At 32.8% G+C, this 20,929-nt stretch overlaps 1 protein-coding gene across 1 annotated transcript; it reads right to left on the reverse strand.

Annotated features, from left to right (window-relative positions):
- Positions 1-1,620: 1,620 nt before the first annotated feature.
- On the reverse strand, positions 1,621-20,354 carry LOC107192733 (venom carboxylesterase-6-like). The gene is made up of 9 exons (XM_015582057.1): positions 20,341-20,354; positions 20,051-20,273; positions 15,981-16,276; positions 14,072-14,271; positions 11,873-12,069; positions 6,500-6,665; positions 5,240-5,430; positions 3,069-3,355; positions 1,621-1,902 (listed from the first exon to the last, which is right to left on the reverse strand). The coding sequence occupies exons 1-9, from the start codon at positions 20,352-20,354 to the stop codon at positions 1,698-1,700; spliced, it is 1,779 nt and encodes a 592-aa protein (XP_015437543.1). The 3' UTR covers positions 1,621-1,697.
- Positions 20,355-20,929: the final 575 nt, after the last annotated feature.

The raw sequence follows: 20,929 nt of genomic DNA on the forward strand, positions 1-20,929 counted from the left end.
GCATAAGTCGATTCCTTGAGACATTGTATATAAAAAAAGTATTAGAGTACAATGTCGACAAACTAACAGTTTGTGATATATTCAAAATGTTTTATATAACATATCTCACGAATTATTAAGTTTTTTTTACATAGTATCTTAATACTTTATGACGCAAAATGTTTAGAAGAATCTATTTAGGTGAAATAAATATATTTATTCCATAATATTTCAGTATCATTAAAGAAAACTATAATTAACATTAAAATCTCCGAAAATCCTCCACTTAAACAAAAACTATTACTGCTAAGTAATGGCCCCTTCCATACATCAACATACTTTGAATATAAACTTTTTCGATATCTCTAAAAATAACGGAGCTTCTTAAGATGATCAAACAGTGAGTACATCTAGCCCACCCTTTACATACATATCTAGCTACGTAAGTGTACTTGGCGCTCGCTTAATGTACGATTTCTGAATCCCTTTACAGCCCCAAACCGTGCATTAAACGAATATCCACTGTAGGTGTTTTTATACCAACATTTAGATTACAGCCATATTTTCTTTGAGTCAGATGGCGCTTCGACTCAATATAGATTGCGAACATAGGCATAGAAATATACTCTGATAACCAGTTGTATACAAGTTTCGCACAAATTGCCAGCAATAAATGACAAAAGTTGTCTAAAAAACCATAGCCATCTGTATCTGTATTTGATTTGCAGGCAACGCCAGCTGACAAAATGGTAAAGCAAATTGGCAGAAAGTTTTGCAACATGATCTATGTATGTCAAATTGAGGGCAGCCAATTTGTTGCATGTGTTGCGGCCAATTTGCTGCTTATATTGCTATTAATGTACGTGCAAGTTGTTTCTAGCAAATTTTGCTTCAAACTTGTAGCCATAACTTTATAATAGGCATTGGACAAAATTTGGCTTTGTAGGTTTGTTTGACTGGGCAGACTGCGCGTCAGGCTGGGTCGGCGTCCCAACTTTAGAAAGAGACGGGTTACTTTCGGAGGACTTGCTGTCTCTTTCTAATATAGCTTAGTTCTAATATAACCATTCGAAACGCAGATCCCCAGAACCTCACACCCCACCACTTAGATTTAACACTAGAACTACCAAAACAGTAAAAATGACTGGATAGTACATGCTTACAACGATCATTAAAATGTCATAGCAATGTATTTTCTTAGATCTTTTTCAACTTTTATTCCACTACGAAACCGAAGAAATTAGTTGATTTATAAATTTCTACATTTTCAAAAATTTGTCATGTTTATCAATCCGATAGAAATAGCTATACGTTATCGTCGGTAGTTCTAGTGTTAAAAAGAGATGCCTAAGTCCTCCGAAAGCTATCTATCTCTTTCTAAATATGGGACACCCGTTTCAGGGAGATGCGCAGTCTGTAATTCTATGTCTATGGTCGCGAACCGTAAGTATTAACATTCAAGTATTATATAATACATAAGATAATGAGACAGAAAAAGAAAACACATTTCTTGCGCGTTTCGTAGCCAAAGTCATGGTCTCGCTACGCGATTTGAACTTGGTAGTGTGGACTCTGTGACTCATTTCTGATGGTTCAACCTGAAAACGTAGTGTTCGAGGTCGAAGATACGATTTACGCCGTACTGTGCCGGTAATTTCTAACAATTTTACGATTTGTAACGACACCTTCGGTCATAATATATATTTTCTAGACAGTTTCTATAGTTCGTCCTTTTGTTGCTGCTTGCCACTTTCGGTCAAATCAGGTCGTATCGGCAGGTGGTCCCAGAAATTCATTCTGTCCGAATTAAGGTTCTCCGACATTCGAATATGATCGTTTCCTATGCGAAGGTATTCGAGAGCTTCCGTTCTTACTGGCTTCCATTTGATGGGTATTTCTTTGGACACTTCAGGCGTAGGATTGCTGAGAAATAATTCATTATCATTCAGTGATCAATTGATTAGTGTCGTAAAAGTAATTTGTCACTTTATTATGATCAGACTGCGGATTTTATGAATATACTAGCTTTTTTCCCGCGACTCCGGTCGCGTGGATTTTAGGATTTGGCAAAATTATTTTTAAAAGAAAACATTTAAATTGAATTGCAAACAAAGAAAATAAATCATCAAAAATAGACATATAGTATATTATTTTTATCCCAGTTTATTCGAATTTCAAAAAATTATGAAATTACTTTTCAGACATTTGTATAAGTATCATTTGCGAAAAATTCTTTCTTAGCGGCGGCCTAAGGCCTAAGAAAGAATTATCCTTAGAATTGTATGTTCCTTTTATACATATGTATATACATATATGTAGATAACAGATACAACTGTGTATAGGATAATAGAATAGACATTTTAAAATAGATTTCATTTTCTTTTCTGTGAGGTAATTTTAATTAAAACTAGAACTATTCTTAATAAATAGAATAATTCTTATTTTAGAATTACTAAAGTCATAAAAGTACTTTTGTCGGAGTTGATGTTAATCTTTAATTCATTATACACTTTATACAGTATACTATACTACATCATATCTTATTATACATATATTATATTGTAGTTCATGTGTTCAGGTATTAGTTAAGTATCTATGTAATTTCTGTTCTCATCTATTCGTCTATAAAATCGTGAATTCATAAAATCCTCCAGTCTGCTTATTACATTCCAGATTTATAAAAGAAAATAGTTTAATAAATAATATGGCTCAGTGTTTCGTATTTTTCCACTTTATGATTTCTCACCAAATGCATATTTACATGTACGTATTAAAAAATTCACATGATCGTCTTGTCGAATAAACGATCCCAAACATTTGTAATGAACAATAATGTACGAGAAGTACAGTGTATAATGGTGAGAATACGCAGTAAAATATGTAGATAAGGAAGGAAATACATATAATTGTTATGAACTTTATAAATTTGAAAATTTGATGTTTCAAAATTCCAGAGCACGACAATTTTTACAACAGGTAAGAGTTACGTTTACTTGATCAAATTATCAAAAGACAGCCTTTGGAGCATTTAAGACACGATGGTATTTACTTAATAAGACGAAATATTGTTGATAATCTAAAACACTTACCCAGTAGTGGCAAAATTAACCCAGAGACTTGTAATGGTGTCGACCATTTTGTGATCGTTTTCATTGAGCGGTGTATCCGTAAACAATTGTTCTCCGACTGGGAACAAGTATTGCAGTTCATCAGCATGGCATACTCCATAGTCGTTGTCAGCATCACCAAATATCTTACTGAATGATGCTCTACCTCGGTAGGCCAAGTAATAATAATAAACAGGGGCAGATTGTTTCTTGAGATAATCACGCACCGAATTATGAGCAGCGTGAGTGAACCAAGCATCGCTGTACATCTGTAAACCGTTATTGGATCAGGAATATGGTTTTATGCTTACAAAAAATTATGTTTTCTTCGATTACAATAAAAGCAATTGCAGTAGACCTTGCCGTATCCAAATACACTAATATTCGAACGTTCTACTATCCGAGCATTCTGTTATCCGAACGTAGAGTCTTGCAGCATAAAATAGATACTTTGTCGTATGCCTGAATGTATACTCTTATCTGTTCGATCAAATATGTATACTCTTTTCTGTTCGATCAAATTCTACCTGATTACTTATGCTGGACAATTTCTTAAATATTTAACCCTAGTGTTCATAACCGAAAATTTCTACACTATTTTGCAGCCAGGGTACCCCGGTACCTGCCCACCAATGACCGTTCTTTAAAATACTCTAACAGATTTTAACTTTCTCTTTCTATTTAAGACAACTGCATGTTATATTCTTTAAACTAAAGAAAGGAATTTAGCAACATAATTGCTGAAAGCGTTCAGTTTTTTTGGTTCTGTTTTGTAGGAAACTTTGAGCGGAGCGGACGTACTTGAGTATTTCCAAGTTGAATATTATATTTCTTTTGTCTGCTGTTTTATTTATTGTATTTTCGAGTGTTTTACATTGATAAATATTGGAATATGTATATTATTGCAGATAAGTTCATTGCCAAAGAATGGAAGAATTATCAGCGGCAAAATTTTCGAGGTATATGTATAATAATACATAAATCTACATACAGAGTGCGGTCGAATAACATGCACAAGCGGGCAGAAAGTGATTCCTCACGAAAAAATAAGAAAATAATGTAGAATAAAATTTTTTCATCCATGGCTTAGTTCAAATAATTGTTTTATTTATTAATAAATGTCACTTATTAATAGTTATATATTTTGTGTTGATTTAATTGCATTTTACAACCCTTTATTATAGTTTCATCCTTAAATTATAATTATTTTTCAGTTATAATTTATTTCTATGTAGATACCCGTGTACCCTGATTATGAAACAAGCGTGTTGTACCCTTTGAAGTCGATTTTTTTTATATTAGTAAAAAAAATGTTCAACTGAAAATACATAACTCGTACAGAAATTATTTAAGTAAAAAAATCTGAAGGGATTTAAAGATATTTTATCGGGGTTATAAAAAAGTGCCCGTTTATGAACACTACCTAGGGTTAGACAAACTGTTATTTCCTTGATCTCTATTTAAATAAATGAAGTTTAGTAGAAAAGTGATTTTTCTATTATCCGAAAATTCCTTTATCCGGACATTTATATGTATATGTCTCCCTATTAGTACTTTTTGTGATAGAAGTTTTTTTGAGAAAAGGACATAAAACCGAAGAACTGATGTTTGTTCGTATGTAAATTTCAAGTGAATTTATATTCATACAATATGTACCTATTATATTTCATACTATCGTATTAATATCGGTTTTGTTAAAACTGAATACGAAACAAAGAAGATACTAAACCTGAAGAAATACGATCTGTTTCAAAATAGAGAAAAGTATAGAATTGTTCATGAAATGTCGGACATAATTTTCTATAGGATATAACCATATGCAAGGTCTATTGGATACCTATTTATAAACTTTTTTATATAATTATACTTGTTTCTAGACAGATTGCAAACTTTATGAGGTGAAAATTATGACAGTATTTATGTTGTAGTCTTATCGAATTTCATGATTAATCAAATTCAGTACAAGTCAATGAATCCACTGCACTCTTATAGGTGTAACGACTTAAGTTGCGTGTCTTAAAAATTGTTAACAGATTTTTTTTTGAAAATCTGATTCTTAATAATTCAGTGCAATTTCAACATTCTTAATAATAACATGCAGTTTATGTTAACAGTTGATGTTAAATGCGAATTTTAAAAGTGGTTGTACTCACATCGATAAGTTTGAATCGCGTCGCGTTGTCTATCGGGGCTTTGCCGAAATAGAATTCTCGTATTTCGGAGGCTACGCGTTTTATCTCATCTTTGGGACAGCTCTGTCCGAACAGCAATGTTATAGGTGCGATGTTTGAGAAATCATTGTTCAGCTTCTTCAGCAGCTGTCCATTGTGTCTTTTATATAGTCCTGGTACATGCAATTTGGAATTTATATTTCTGACAAAGTATAGTTTATATTACATGGACAATGAATTTAGGCGATGAAATATTATTATAAACGGATGAATAATAATATGTAACGGGCTAAAAATCATAGTGGTGTAAGTCCACCTTACGCTGTTTTATTCGCAATCGATATTGACTGTCAATATTCTAAGCATGCGCTTAAATCTTTCAACATGCAGTTTTCATCGTTAATAACTAACGAATTAAATAATTATATAGTGAATAGTGATCATAGTGATGACGATTCAAATTATTGTCTTTTAGAAAGTAATAATAATATACCAAAAAATGCAAATGTAGAAGAAGAAAATGAAAAATTCTGCTGCGATGGTACATAAAATTTTGAATATTAATGCTGTTTTCTATCTTTTATCATACTAACAAATATAACATATATTCGCGGAAAGAAATTAATAATAGAGCCTTCATTCTTCAAAAAATACCATTGTATTATGTGCTCATTATTTTTACTAACTAAAATGTTTAGAAACACTGTGGTGTAAGTCAATTTTATGTTATTGTTTAATTCGCTTTTTGATTGTATAAAATTCTTTTTTGTACTCCAATTTTCACACATAGTATTTGTACACAAAATAATTTTTAAAACAATAATTAAAGCAGTGATATTTGCACGAAGTGGCTTGTACATCGCCGAATTGCTTACTTAAAGTGCATACATTATTAATAACTATTTCAAGTACATAATTTAAATTTATAAAATATTTATATCATGAAAACGTTAGAAACATCGACATTATCTATTCATTTACACATTTCAGTATCACTGATGTAGCTATTGTTGTTACAAATCCATAAATGTCCGGAAACTTGGTAGTGCACATGAAGTAATTGTGTAAAAACTTGTTTATACGTCCTTAAAACTTAGATTGAATCTAATGAATTAATTTAAAGATTTCTGGTCTAATGATTTATTTACTATAACTTCTAAAAGTTATTCAAACGTCGATGACCCAAATGAGAATATTATGATATTAAATATATACAATAATTGCCCGTTAAACTATGGGTACCTGGTACAACAAGCGATCCTTCTTCGGACGTAATCCCCGTCATCCATGGTATGTCCATCAAGCGACCATTCCTTGATGAAATTGCAGGATCTTCTGTTAGAAAAGCACCAGGATGATCGGGCTCAACTACTGGTCTGAAGGGTATCATTGGACAGTAACCAAATACCTAACAAGAAATTAAGAAAAGTTAATGCCACTGCAAAATTGTTCAACGGTAAAATCTTGTGAAATTGATTAACTGGATGATAATGTCTGTTTCGTAAAGGATATTTCTGACTGCAAAGTCTTGTGAAATATTGACATGTTTCTAATTATCGGTCATTTTTAGAGGCATCAAATTGGATGAACCTAGATTTTGAACTGTTGTAAAAAAGACGCTACGGACAATAGATCATACTATAATTTTTGTAGAAAAATGAATATTTAGGTACAAAATATAAAATACAGGTTACTTTTGAAATGAGGAACTTAAGTTCATTACTGAAATTGTAAGAATATAATTATTTGTATTTCACGTTGTCAATTTGATGGAGAAGTAGCATTTTATAATAACCGGTCAAGATTATATTTTATGTAAAAGTTAGATGTTAGCTTTTCTTATTACCGGAATTGGATTATTGACTACTGTACATTATGAAGATTTGCTTATCTTAGTTACATTAAAACGAAACCATTACTGTGGGAATGAACAATAAATCGTTCACTGTGTACATAATGGCTGTTTGCGTGGTTAATGTTTCGTTTCAATCTCTATAAATATAAATTCACAGCTACACCTCGAAGGATAGTACAGTCGATTTATTGCTCTTTTTGTGCACGCTTTCACTTCCAACTGTGTACAACATACTTCCGTGAAACCACAACTATCTTACTGTACAAGGTTCCCTTCTTGTTTTATAATAAATTGGTACATTTCATTATGATTTCACTAATAAATGTTGCGAAGAATCATTATATCAACATAAAACATGCGTTTCATTGTTGATCCATATATTATTTCACCTCGAACTAAAAATAATATTAGGCTGCCTAGAGTAAATTAAAACAGAAACTTCCTCGATGTCATTAGTTTAGTTTTGTTATGTGTAAGTATATAAATGCAATTCGAGTATCGCATTTGATTAAAGTTTCAGATGAATATTATTTTTAGCGAAAACATGATACTGATTGAATTTCTGATAAAAGTATTACGTAAAACTTCAGAGTCGTATTATATCTGTAACTTGAAAGTAAATCAACGAGTGACTTGTCACTTTTACGACGACATGGCTGTTCTGTTACTAAAAATGATTATTATTAATGAATATTAATTTTCGTTTGCGAAATCAAAGCACCCGCGCGAATGTACACGCCTAATGTATTCACGAATGCAGAAAACTGGTTTTTCCACTAGTCAGAATTATTATTCATCAACTGGTGTCACTATTTTGGTACAAGACTAGATGTCCGATAAACATTCCAATTATGAAAATATTTCTTCGGAACGACAAGAACTGTCCCACATATTAAATCGTGTATATTTTAAATGAATAGTTTATTTACTGCTTTGATTTTACGGGGCATAAGCAGACAACACAACATTTCTTAGGTTTCAGTGATGAAGTACCATATGGACCTACAATTTGTATAGTTACAGTGTTATCAATCGAGCAATCTAATTATGACACCAACTGTGAATCAATTTAATTGCACTTGTGCACTAATGAGATTCTATTCCGTTTATTTCAATAAAATAATAATAATGTTGTGACATTGTTTATCTTATTTTGAAATAAACATTAATGAAGAAGTTAAAAAATATAAATTGTATTTTATTACAGGTATAATTTTCTGTCTCCGATGTCTATGCAACTCAAATATATGATTTCTTCTGTAGAACAAAATTATTATTCAATCAATCTTTCGAAAAAAATCATTCAAGGCTTTAGAGATCTGCTTACTGCCTTCAGCGTTCAAGAGCAAGGCGTTACAATGAACGTAAGAGCACGTGAAACGTGATGCATAAATTCATGTTTGATAACACAGGCATAAAGCGTATACATATTGCGCTTATAAGTGCAATTACAAATTACGAAATCAACTGTTACCGCCATGGACGTAGCCAGGGTGGGCAGGGGGGGCACCCGTCCCCCCCTCTTGGATGGAAAAAAGTGGCTTTTGTCACACCCTACTAGAAAAAAAATTAGATTTTACCCCCCCCCCCTCCTTCCCAGAGTTATAAAATTTTTGCATAATAATTAATATTACAGTATAATTTGACACACGACCAACAGCCTTTATTAATAAAACGCATACATTTTCAACGATTTATGACTTTAAAAACAAAATAAAGTGTGTCTGGCTATGTACAGCCTTTTTTACTGTGGCAATCGATGTATTAATATTTTTGCCCCTCCCTGACTGATAACCTGGCTACGCCCATGGTTACTGCCATTATTTTTTTCCACCGTTCCAGATATCAAGATACACTTATGTAATATGAATCAATTTACGTACGTTGTCGTCCATAAACGTGCAACGTTCGATTTCAATGCCAAGGTCTGAATTGAACCAATTATGAATGTGTAGATAATCAAGGTCTCGTTAATCTGTTAGTCGTTTCATCGATGACGTTTGTCTTAGTTTTAAGAAGCTTAAAAGAGATGCAGTAAATGCCTATCATCCTGTATTCCGATTAATACAATTAGCGTTGCAGTTGATAAAAATTTATAAGAAAACGACTCTGTAGGTAACTCAATAGAAGTATACAAATTATTACACTCATAACATAAGTATACATAATAATATTACGTAAAGTAAGATAAATACACTGTCTTTCTCAAATGTTTCTTAACATAAATTAAAGTAGTAATTTTTCCTAACATGTTCATATTTTTTGTGAAACAGTCCGTAAAAATATTCTGAATATAACAATTTACGAATATTAGGAACATTTCTCATAATACTTTTTCACGACGGCAGAACGTCCGACGGTCGAAACCTTTGGCTTTATTTAGAAGACATGTTCGCATATTTTAGCTTCAACAGGTGTGATACAAATTGATCACTTATTATATTCGCTCGATATTGGGACGGTTTTCTAATCCGAAGAAAATGTGAAGAGACATTAAGAAATTCTAGAAGACCCAGAATACGGGGTGTGTCCAGAAAGTAATGGAATCAGTTTTTTTAAATTGTTTTATTGAAAAATTTTACAAATCAATGTTATCTGCTTCAACGTATGATCTTTGGGGACGCATACAACGCTCCCAATGTTTCTACCATTCTTGGTAACAATGCTGGAAATTTTCACCTGTGAGGGTGTTCAGAGTTTGCGTTGTGGGTTTTTGGACGTTAGCTGTTATGCCGAAATGGTGCCCTTTGAAATGTCTGTTCATCATAGGGAATAACAAAAAATCATACGGAGCCAAGTTTGGGCTTTAGGGTTGATGTGGAAGGGGATTTGTTGTCCAGGCAAAAACCCTCTGGCAGCCATTGAAGTGTAACTTGGGGTGTTATCGTGATGATACCACAACACACACATAACCCTTTTCCTCAAACAATTAAGAACTTTCGGGTAAAAAACGTACCACTCTACAGTCTAGATTTTGCACCGTGTGACTTTTTTATTCCGTATGATGAAGACGCATTTAAAAAGGCACCATTTCGGCACAGTGACTTACGTCCAAAAAGCCGCAATATGGGCTGTGAACAGCCTCATAAGCATGGGCGTAGCCAGGTTATCAGTCAGAGGGAGGCAAAAATATTAACACATCGACTGCCACAGTGAAAAAGGCTGTACATAATCAGACACACTTTATTTTGCTTTTAAAGTCATAAATCGTTGAAAATGTATTCGTTTCGTTAACAGAGGCTGTTGGACGTGTTTCAAATTATACTGCAATATTAAATATTACGCAAAAATTGTGTAACTCTGGGAAGGAAGGCGGAGGAATAATCCAATTTTTTTCTTGCAGGGTGGGGAAAAAGCCACTTTTTTCCGTCCTAGGGGTGGGGGGGAGGGGGAGTGTCCCACTGGCTACGCCCATGCTCACAGGTAAAAATATCTAGCAAGGCTACCAAGAATGGTAGAAACATCGGGAGTTTTGTGTACGGTCCCAAGGATCATACTTTGAGGGAGATAACATTGATTTGTAAAATTTTTGAATAATACAATTTAAAAAAAATGCTTCTTATTACTTGTTGGACAGATCACGTAAATTTTTTTCTAACACGAGGTTCTTCATGAAATACAGGGTGTTCCGCTTAAGGCAGGCCACCTAAATATTTTCTCTCGTGTCAAAGTTCTAAAAATGGAACAACCAGCAACAATTATTGTCTTTTTTGACACCACAGAGATTATTTATTTCTAATTTTTGCCCGAAAGACAGTTCATAAATTTACGTGACAGTGATCCAACGATTGATTACAAGAATTCGGCGTGTCAGGTCAGAATTTTGAGAAAGTGTGTCATGATCTCGTTCCCATGACAATGCTCCCGCTCATTTTTCAGTAGACATTTCACAGTTTCTAGGATAACACAAAGAATCAGTGGATTTGGCTCCTGCTGACTTTTTTCTATTTCGCAAAATTCAACTGACAATAAAGGGAACCTTGAAGACGAACTTTGCATTAAAGGAACAGCAACGCGAGAATTACGGACAGTTCCGGAAAAAACCAGATAGCACATGACGCCTTGAACACGCCCATTTTACGGCTATTTTAGATCTAAGGCGCCTTTCAGCCGTCTTCAAGGCGTCATTGGGCGTCATGTGCTATCTGGAAAGTGTTTTCTTGGCTATTCCAAACCTTATATGATAGGAATAAACGTCATGGATTGATTTGTATAATAAAATTTTGATTCCATTCATGGTGTTTGTTTTTCTAATACAAGTCCCGGAACTTTATTGTCGTAGTGTGTATATTATGTGTCGTTATCAATGTAACACAGTGAATTATTGTTCAGAATAAGAGTTAACGCGATTGAGTGCGTTTTATTGTTTAAAACATAACTGAAATTGAGCTCTTTAGATGAAATTAAAGAATGAAAATAGTAAACGGTATAAACACCGCAAAAAAACAAACATTTGTGATCTGTTTGAAGAAGCTTTTAGGTAAATCTCATTCTGTGATAAACTGTAAATTTATTAATATAATTTAATTATATAAATTCAGTGAATAATAATATTTCAAAAGTTTGTTTATTAGAATAAAAATTTCTATTGAAAATACAACTGTTATAAAATAATCATTATGTATTTTATTAAATTATAATTAAACTTATTATTAGTCTATTGTTTTAAAGCAAAACCCATCAAATCCCATCAAAACTTTTGCAATTATCCAATATTTTATAATTATAATTATCTGAAAGAAGTATATAATTATAATTACCTGAAAAGCACGATCTGTTCCGATAATGTCGTTGGCATTTTTCTTGCGTAAACAGGCGACCAATTGCTTCGTGTCCTTCGAAGGGCAGTGCAAAAGATCAGCCAGTTTGATGGCATTCCTTTTAGCCGAGCCTGGCTTGCCGACAGCCCATGGACAGTAACCGTTGCCACTTTGCGAGATAGCACGATGGAAAAGTCCTGATTTTTTTCAAAATATTAAATAGAAGGAATATACATTATGCAATTTTGATCGCTAATTAGTCGTCATTTCATTTCTTGGCCTTGAGCACGATTGACAGAGGTTTTCCAGAACGTGCATGTTTTTCTGAGGAAATTAATTTGGAATTCAATAGTTGCGCACTCGTGGGAATCCTGATATGTGGTAATTTGTTTTGCATTATAGAAGCGGTTAATTGGTACCTGTTATGAAACCTCGTTCCTGGAGCTTCTTTAGTTGGAAGAATTATGTCATTATTATTATAACATTGGCTGTGAGCTGTAAAACTTTTTTAAACGGATTCTTCGTGTAAATTGGTGTCAGTTTACTTTCCTATCATTGTACGTTTACTTTTTAATGCGTAGAGGTTAATTCCATAGAAAAACATAAGTTGAAAAAGAACAAATAAATTTTTTTTGTTTAAGGTTTCGTTTTCGAGAAAAACGAATTTGTCGAGTAATTTGAAACGCATGTATTCCACTTGGTGGTAAGTAGAAATCGAATGCAATGAACAGACGCGCTATCCAAGTCCTTTTCAATTGCACGCCTATCCAGCAAATGTTTACATTCGATTTTCTCGGAAACGAAGCATTAAATGAAAAAATGTTATTCTTTCTTTTCGACTTATTTTTGGATCTAAAATCACTATCGGATGAACAGTGACCGATTGTACCACGATTTTGAAAACACCCTGTACGTGTATCAATAAGAAACTTAATAAAACTGCAACTTTCTTGCGAAAAATGTTTTGATGCAGAAAAACAAACGTTTTTCAACTGTTATTTTACTTGTTTTTTTTTCATAAAGTGTTAATCAAATATTGGTATGTCAGAAGAAAATCAAGGATCTATACTATATCATGAATATTCATGCTTATTTTCCATCATTCATTTGTTGTAAAGCTGAATTGTTTAAATTAATTTATAGAACCGTATTAATAAAAAGAATAATGAATTACTTAATATTAGATTGCTGACGTTTATGCATTTATGGTACTTCTTAACTTTCGAAACACAATAGAATAAAATACATTTTAATAAAGTCGAGTGATGATTATGTTATCATTGACGTGACAAAACATCTGGTAAAAGAAATAAGTTTCTGGCTAGTTTTCATTTATATAAATTAGTGTCTAAGATTGTAAAATTGCCTACACATACACAGTCTACCTATCAGTATACTTACAATAAGTATTTATGTAGGATTATATGCTTTGCATTTAATGAAGATTTTCACGTGCTGTCGTTTTAATAATACTTATTAACGCTATCAACGTTCTTGAATCACGATCCTACTATGATATTTGTATTCAAAGCACTTGTGTTAATTGCCTGTCTCTGAAGAACTAATGAATAACTAATAATAACATGATATTAAATATATTGAATTCTAAAATTGTCAGGATTTGCTGTTAATTTACTCTTGCCCATAAAAGTTGCGTTTATGATGAAATACTTTATTACTTTAAACTTAATGAAACCCTTAATACTACCAGACGTAAAAATGCATTTTTGAATATTACGTGTACCCAATATACAAATAATCCACTATTTTTCGCTTAATGCAATATTTATTTTAAAAGATATATAAACTTGTACTCTTTTCATAATTTTCACCATTGTGCTCTATGCCAGTTTCAAGTATGTACAGTGGACTCTAACTATATTGCCATCGTTGGTGCTGTAGGAGGTTAAAATGGCAATGAGTTCAAAGCCCTCTCCATGTCAAGTTCTGTCGTCGTAGCATCGGCCTCAGCGCCTGTGCAAAAGCTGGATCGTGCTAGTACGCCGGCATACGCAACGTGGTGGGACAGCGAATTTGTATGCGCGAAAGTACGTGTGAACAGGAAGTGACTCGCGTGGCAATATGCTTAGTGGCAATATCGTTAGAGTCCACTGTATATTCAAACACGAAGAAATGATATGCTTGTACTGTTGAGAAAGTGATGAAGTTAATTATAGTGGTAAAGACGAAATTACTGACCTCTTGTCAAGCTGCTCATCATATGGTAATGAACGCTAGCACCTCCTGCGCTTTCTCCAAAGATGGTCACACGATTTGGATCACCTCCGAACGCGGCGATATTCTCGTGCACCCATCGGATCGATTGCGCTTGGTCTTTCATTCCATTGTTACCAGGTAATACCGTATCCTCCATGCTCAAGAATCCTAATGGCCCGAGTCTATAAAATATTAAGTAACATTCCATATGTATACAGGGTGTTAATAAAAATGTGGGATACTTTCACCGGGCGAATTCTACACGGCAAACCAAGATGAAGGAAAAAATGGTAAAATTCCGTTTGAGGCTTTGTTTCCAAGTTAGTCATTACGATTGGCACGATGGGTTACATACGTATACATATATGTCACAGTAAAAACGTGAAGTTTAGCGAATGTATACACCCTGATAACCACTTGTGTACAAGTTTCGAGCAAATTGCCAGAATAAATGACAAAAGTTGTCTAAAAAATCATAGCTATCTCTTTCCGTATTTGACTTAGATTTTGTAGGCAAAATTAGCTGACAAAATGGTAAAGCAATCTGGCAAAAAGTCTTGCAACATGATCTATGTCAAATTGAGGTCAATAATGTTAAAAGTATAATTTTTTAAAACATAAATATATTCAAAGAACAAAAATGAAAACTAAAAATATAACACTTTATTTGATAATTTAGGCGTCTTTTTTAAGAAAATTGGTTGTTTTTATTTAATAAATATAAAAACATAGGTTTCGTTAGGTTATACTTTTATTTAATACATTCAGAAAGAAACAATTATAATGTAAAAGGAATACTACAGTTACATAGATAGTTTTTATTCATTTTAATAATATAACCTAAATGATTTGTATCTGCGAAATTAACTATCTATGCAAACTGTAAAGATGCGTCCCTATTAAACCAAAATAGATAAGTTATATGATTCATATGAACAAATGCTAGCAAAAATATTTATTGATATTAATGCAGTTTTGTTTGTGCATGCGTTTACTAAATCAGAAATGTAAATGTATGCATTTACTAGTAAAATTATAAGTTTCGTTCTTTGTGAATACATTTACTAACCAGAGCAGTAAGTGCATACATGTACTGAATTAAGGCTTTTACTGTAACATGTAATAACATACAACACTCAATTCCAAGCTGATACATGGAATCGATCGATGGCCTCGTTAAATGTTTGATTGCAATAAAATGAAACAGAGAATGTAGAATTCATCCTGTGAAAGTGTCCCACATAGTTATTGACACTCTGTATAATTATTTTGAAACACACATTACGAATAAACGAATCAGATTTCTAGTTATAAGCACACGATACTAGTTTTTGTAAGTCAAATATTAACCTTCGCTTGGCAAATACTGAACCCATTTGTACCAATCTGTGCGTACCATAGTTATACATACCACAAATTATACATTAGACATTTTTGTAATTATTATAGAGTACATGAGCTATACACCATTTGTAATGAAAAGTAATGCATTTTGTTCAGTTACACTGTATGTCACGTTAATATATTCAACATCTATTGAACAGAGGTCTGTAGCATGTTGTACGGAAATACTGAACTAATTTAAATAATTTTTTGCGTAACTAATTTATTATTTAACTTTTCACGTTAAATAAAAAATATGCGTCCTGAGCAGAAATCGGGACGTGATTAGCCATTGATCTTATATCGAGTTTACTTTTCAGTACATTCGGTTCTGGTGTTGAAATAATCCTCAAAGTAAGTCACGAAAAAACATAAGAAGAAAATGCTAAACATGGGCAAGCTACGGGAAACATGTCTCAAGAATTCCCTTCATACTTTTGATACGACTAATCGATAATCGACTACAATGTTCTTTATTCTTATATTATGAATTTGTTCATATTCTGACCTGTAGTTCACGGTGACAAGAATGACATCGTGGTCCAGCAAGAATTTTGGTCCGTAGAATTCGGAGTGGCCGGCGCCACAAATCCAGCCGCAACCGTGCAGCCAGATCATAACGGGATAGCCTCCTTTCAGTTTGTCCTCTTCAGTTGGCAATCTCGGCGTGTACACGTTCAAGTACAGGCAGTCTTCATCTCCGATAATATTATCGTCGTGAGTGTAGATGTTTCTTTGAACGCATATTTTTGCATCTTCCTTGGCAGGTCGGACACCATCCCATTCTGCTGATGGTTTTGGCGGCTGGAAGAAAACGTATCCCGTAAAACATAATTGAATTTCTTGACCGTATGATATTTTGATTATAAACACTTGTTTAGCGTGGCTTGGCATTGCTTTTATAATTCTAATGTAACAATAAGTCGATAACATCGAATACAAATTTTCTTAACCCACTGAAAACCAGTGATTATAAGCATCTACCGTAAGTATCGTCATGTTTAATAGAAACAATTGTATACAGATAATTTATAAATTAATCTGTATATAATAATAATTGATAAAGTCAAGTTATTTAAATGTCAATTCATTAAAAAATGAACACATAATTCAAATAGTAGTGACAAATATGGCACATAAACCATATGGCGTACTGCTATGATTACGGTCGTCAGTGGGTTAATAAAATGAATTTCCGAAAAATTCGAATTTGATACCTAAGTCATCGATCACACGTGTTTTCAGATACATCTGCTTAACTATTGTGCAGTGTTAGAAAAAATATTACATACTGTATTACTCACTGAATTGGAATATGTTCCTGAATAGTAGGAAATTGAGTAAGGTATGTCGAGAGAAAGGAAAATGTAGCCAAAGAGAAATATAGTGCCTGGCAAGTGACAGAAAAATAACCAAAGAGCGTAATGTGCACGATGTTTCTTAACATGCGCGACGCACTACGGCGGTAGACATTGTACACATTGGCTTTTTTCCCGATTTGCAGCAATTTATATTCTGCTTATATTATTATAACAAGTAGGAGTAGTGTAAGGATTGTTATAAAAGCGATAATCGTAAGAATGAAGTCAGGCGAGTGAATAAGAATGAGTGAGTAGCAGAGAGAAGGTTTAAAAATAGTATTGTAATGCTACATTGTGATATACTATTATAATCTTATGTATTATTCATTTCGTTGCGGTGTTATAATGCCCTTAACCATACAGTGCTCATGTGTACAAACATCCCATCAGTGCTAAACAATACTACACATACATGATACAATATTTTCTACACGAACACTGATCGTCTTATAATTGCAATAATTATTGAGATCTATACTTTCTATAAAAGTAGGAAGGTACACTAAATATGTAAAACATAATACCACAGACCTATCAGGCCCAACGTGATGTCTGTAGGGCTCAATTAAAAAGAACCATCATAATTGAAGAATATGCTGCTCAAGTGTATAGGTATTCGGACATAGTATATTATGAACATTCGAATGCTACGATTCTTCAAGAAATTAGACAGTATCGTCTTTGCTGTTATTTGTCGAACACAATAGCTTTCTTCGACCAATTTTATAACAGTACCAGGTTTTTATCCTGATAGTTCCTTGAAACTTGAGTTCACCATCGCATACACCGTAAATTCTAACCAAAGATTGCGTCGTCTTAATAATATACTCTTCTGTTTCACGCCACTGGCACTGATCTGAACGTATAGAAGTGTAATAGAAGTTAAACCAAGGCAGCTAAAATGTATACACGGATATATTCTACGTGTATCTTTTTGATCGAATTTGGTCGTACCTAGATCGTTTGTTAATAAGTTGTTCTGCTCCGTAAGAATTGAATATATATTAAATTTTGATAGAATAGAGTGATAAACATCTATAAACGCAGGTATACTCGTAGAATATTCATAGATTTCCATCGTCATATAAGTGTCGGGATATTTATGGACGACAGTGTTAGGTATACATGCCAAACAAATTTTCTTACCAAACAAAACTACTTTACGAAATATCGGTGCATACGCAACTAGTGTAAATCTGTTCAGTGAATGAAGGCCCAACATGAATAGTAAGTAGAAGTATGCAGGAAATAGGTAAATAGCTGAAACTGGTTTATTTGCGGGGAGGAAAGCGATTTTTTTTGGTGTAGGAGCAGAAAAGTTGCTGCCACAGTCTAACGGGCATATTTCTAGGAGTTTCGTAATCAAACACAAAATTACATCATTGGATACCTGAACGAAAACAGGTTTTTTGTTTGGTAGTGAAACAGACGAGTAGTTAGACCAGTTGGAATTCTTTGTGCTTTTGAAATACAAATTCTTGAGAAATTTTACGTGTTGAGAGGTATACGTCACGTTTCAATTAGATTTTCATTACATTAATGGTTTACAGTACCTTCAGATCGAAAATTTTTCACTATCACACCTTACGCAAAGAAAATAAATTAAACAAGTCAAGTTTTTTTTGGTAGGTTTAATAGCTCCTAACTCTGTAGGTTATAACGATACAATAGAAAAGGGTTCTAAAGTTGCAGAAATAACAGTTACTCGTTGTCAGTCAATCGACACAGAGTAAAATATAATGGATATGTCGACCGAAAAATTAACATCGTTAGAGTTAAAAAAAATTTTCATTTTTGAAATAATCTCAATGTATCTTTACTTTTGTATTTGCGTATAATGTTGTATAACCTCTGATTAACAATAGAACTTTATAGAGTGATATAAATGCAGACTGCTTGTGGTAAGAAAAAGATTTAATAACTAGGAAGTAAAAAATAATGTATTTGTCGAATGTAAGATGAAAAGATCCTTTAAAAATTAACAGTATATTATTGAAACTATATTAATTCTATTAAATGTAACCTAGACCTGCGTTATAGTGTATAATAAAGAGTCACAGTTGATACGGAATTATTACGTAGCATTTATAATTTTCTAATGAATTAACTAACGAAAGAAGCAAGATATTTTTCAAAATACTTTCGACTTTATGAACGATAACGTTTCCACTCATGTTTATCAAACAATTATTACTCCATTTCCAATTATTCTTCAAGCTTTGAATCAACTATTAATCAACCTGTACTAGTTTCTTCGCAAAAGAAATTGAATTACAAATGTTATGTCAATAACAGTGAGAATAGCAGTACTTGCATCCTGTTCAAAGGCAGGTTTAAAAAACAATGTAGTATAACAATTATTATGTACATTAATTAATGTCCGCACAGTAGGATAACTGGAGGTTGAATTATGTAGTTTAAAGCTATCAATTATGTGAAGAATGGCTGACAATGAAGTAATAGTAGACAGTATATGTACCACAATTCTTTTTTGTTGGCTCGATATCATAGTACTGAAATGCGTAACTCGTTTAGTATTCACTGAACAGATTTTTCTTATCTTGCGCCGCAGCAGAAACATTTAAGAGGAAAAATATTGAGAAACATTGGGAAATCCTTCGTGTAATTCGTTGTACAGTCATATGTCTACGTACACGTGCTTGGAACATTTCTATGATATTTGGAATTTGTCTGTCATTAAGAAACGCGATTATAATTGTTTCATTTATCTTCAAGGTACGAACGTCTACAATAATCTGCTGTAAGTTCACTGAAACGATATCGCCTATTTTTGTACTTATGATATTTGAATGAATAAATAGAGAATGAGCAATAAATAGTTAAGCGATTGTCTTAATAGACACTACAAAAACCAGAACTAAAGAACAATTTTTTCGAATAGAGATAAATTCATGGGTTGTAATAAAACATAATCCAATTTTTTATTTATACTATTCTATTATTAAGTTTCCTAATATTGAAACAAGCGATTAATGTTGTATTAGGAGCAATATATTTATTGAATAAAATTGCGGTCGATAAATGAATAAAATTATTGAATTGAGTTTGTTTATTCGTTTCGAAATGATTCAGAAAGTATTCTACATTTTCATTACTGCGAAATTATAATTATTGTTTATGTTGGATTTTTTTTTAACCTTTACTAGTTTATACCAAACTGGATGTTTAACTATAATGAAAGAAAAGTTAGGCTTACCTCAAATCGAAGTTCTTCAAGTGGTGGCAGGGCATATGGAATTCCCCGGAAGCCCGCGAACTCTCTGCCGCGCCTAGTTTTCATGATCAGGCCCGATAGCGTTCCATTTTTTATTTTCACCAACGGTGCATGGGCCTCAGATGCAACGAGCTCACTCAAGCAAGCGCAGCTCGCCAAAAGCCACAACAAACTTTGGTACCTTATCATTTTGTTGCAGGCAGAACTGAACAAAAATTATTCGAAATATACTGTAAAACATAATGATTTAAATAATTAATCGTTCGAATCACTTTATCATTGTCATTGTGATATTTCGTATTTGGAATACTAACGCTCTGTAGTATATGTATTAATTAATTTTTTTATCATCAGATTGATACCAAAACTTTGTCGTTTTTGTAGGGAGGTTTCTGTTAAATTAAGTAGTTTGTTTCCTATATATTGTTTAAATTAATTTAAAATTTTAATTACGTTTGAAATTAGAAGAAAGACAAAATTTTCTAGTAATAGGAAAAATTACAGTTATGTGAAGTACTGTAATTTGGTTTTTTGTACTATTTATAACGTACACATATAAGTGTTGACAAAATTTTTCTTTAAGTACAAGACGTTGTGTACATACATTGTATGTTCTCATACTATGTAATACTATGTATTTTATAGAGAAATGAAAATCTGTTTGTTAGTTTCTTTTGGAAAAATTGAAAACAAAATGTCTAACGGCACTTATCATGAATAACGTACTGCGGATGATTGTTCTGTCTACGCATTTCAATTTTAAATGTTTATAAGCCTTTCACATAAATAGTCGTCGATTGCATAAACGGTTAACAAGTTAATGACTGGGTGATGAAACACGACAATTAGAGACGTAATAAG

The sequence above is a fragment of the Dufourea novaeangliae genome, unplaced genomic scaffold (genome assembly GCF_001272555.1).
Source record: "Dufourea novaeangliae isolate 0120121106 unplaced genomic scaffold, ASM127255v1 scaffold376, whole genome shotgun sequence".
NCBI lineage: Eukaryota > Metazoa > Arthropoda > Insecta > Hymenoptera > Halictidae > Dufourea > Dufourea novaeangliae.

Bases quoted from the DNA above. Each gene is read 5' to 3' on its own strand.
- LOC107192733 (XM_015582057.1), bottom strand. The intron at 16,277-20,050 runs GTAAGCCTAACT...GTTTTCTTCCAG, and splicing joins TTGAAGAACTTCGATTTGAG to CCGCCAAAACCATCAGCAGA. The intron at 14,272-15,980 runs GTCAGAATATGA...AATATTTTATAG, and splicing joins CTTGTCACCGTGAACTACAG to ACTCGGGCCATTAGGATTCT.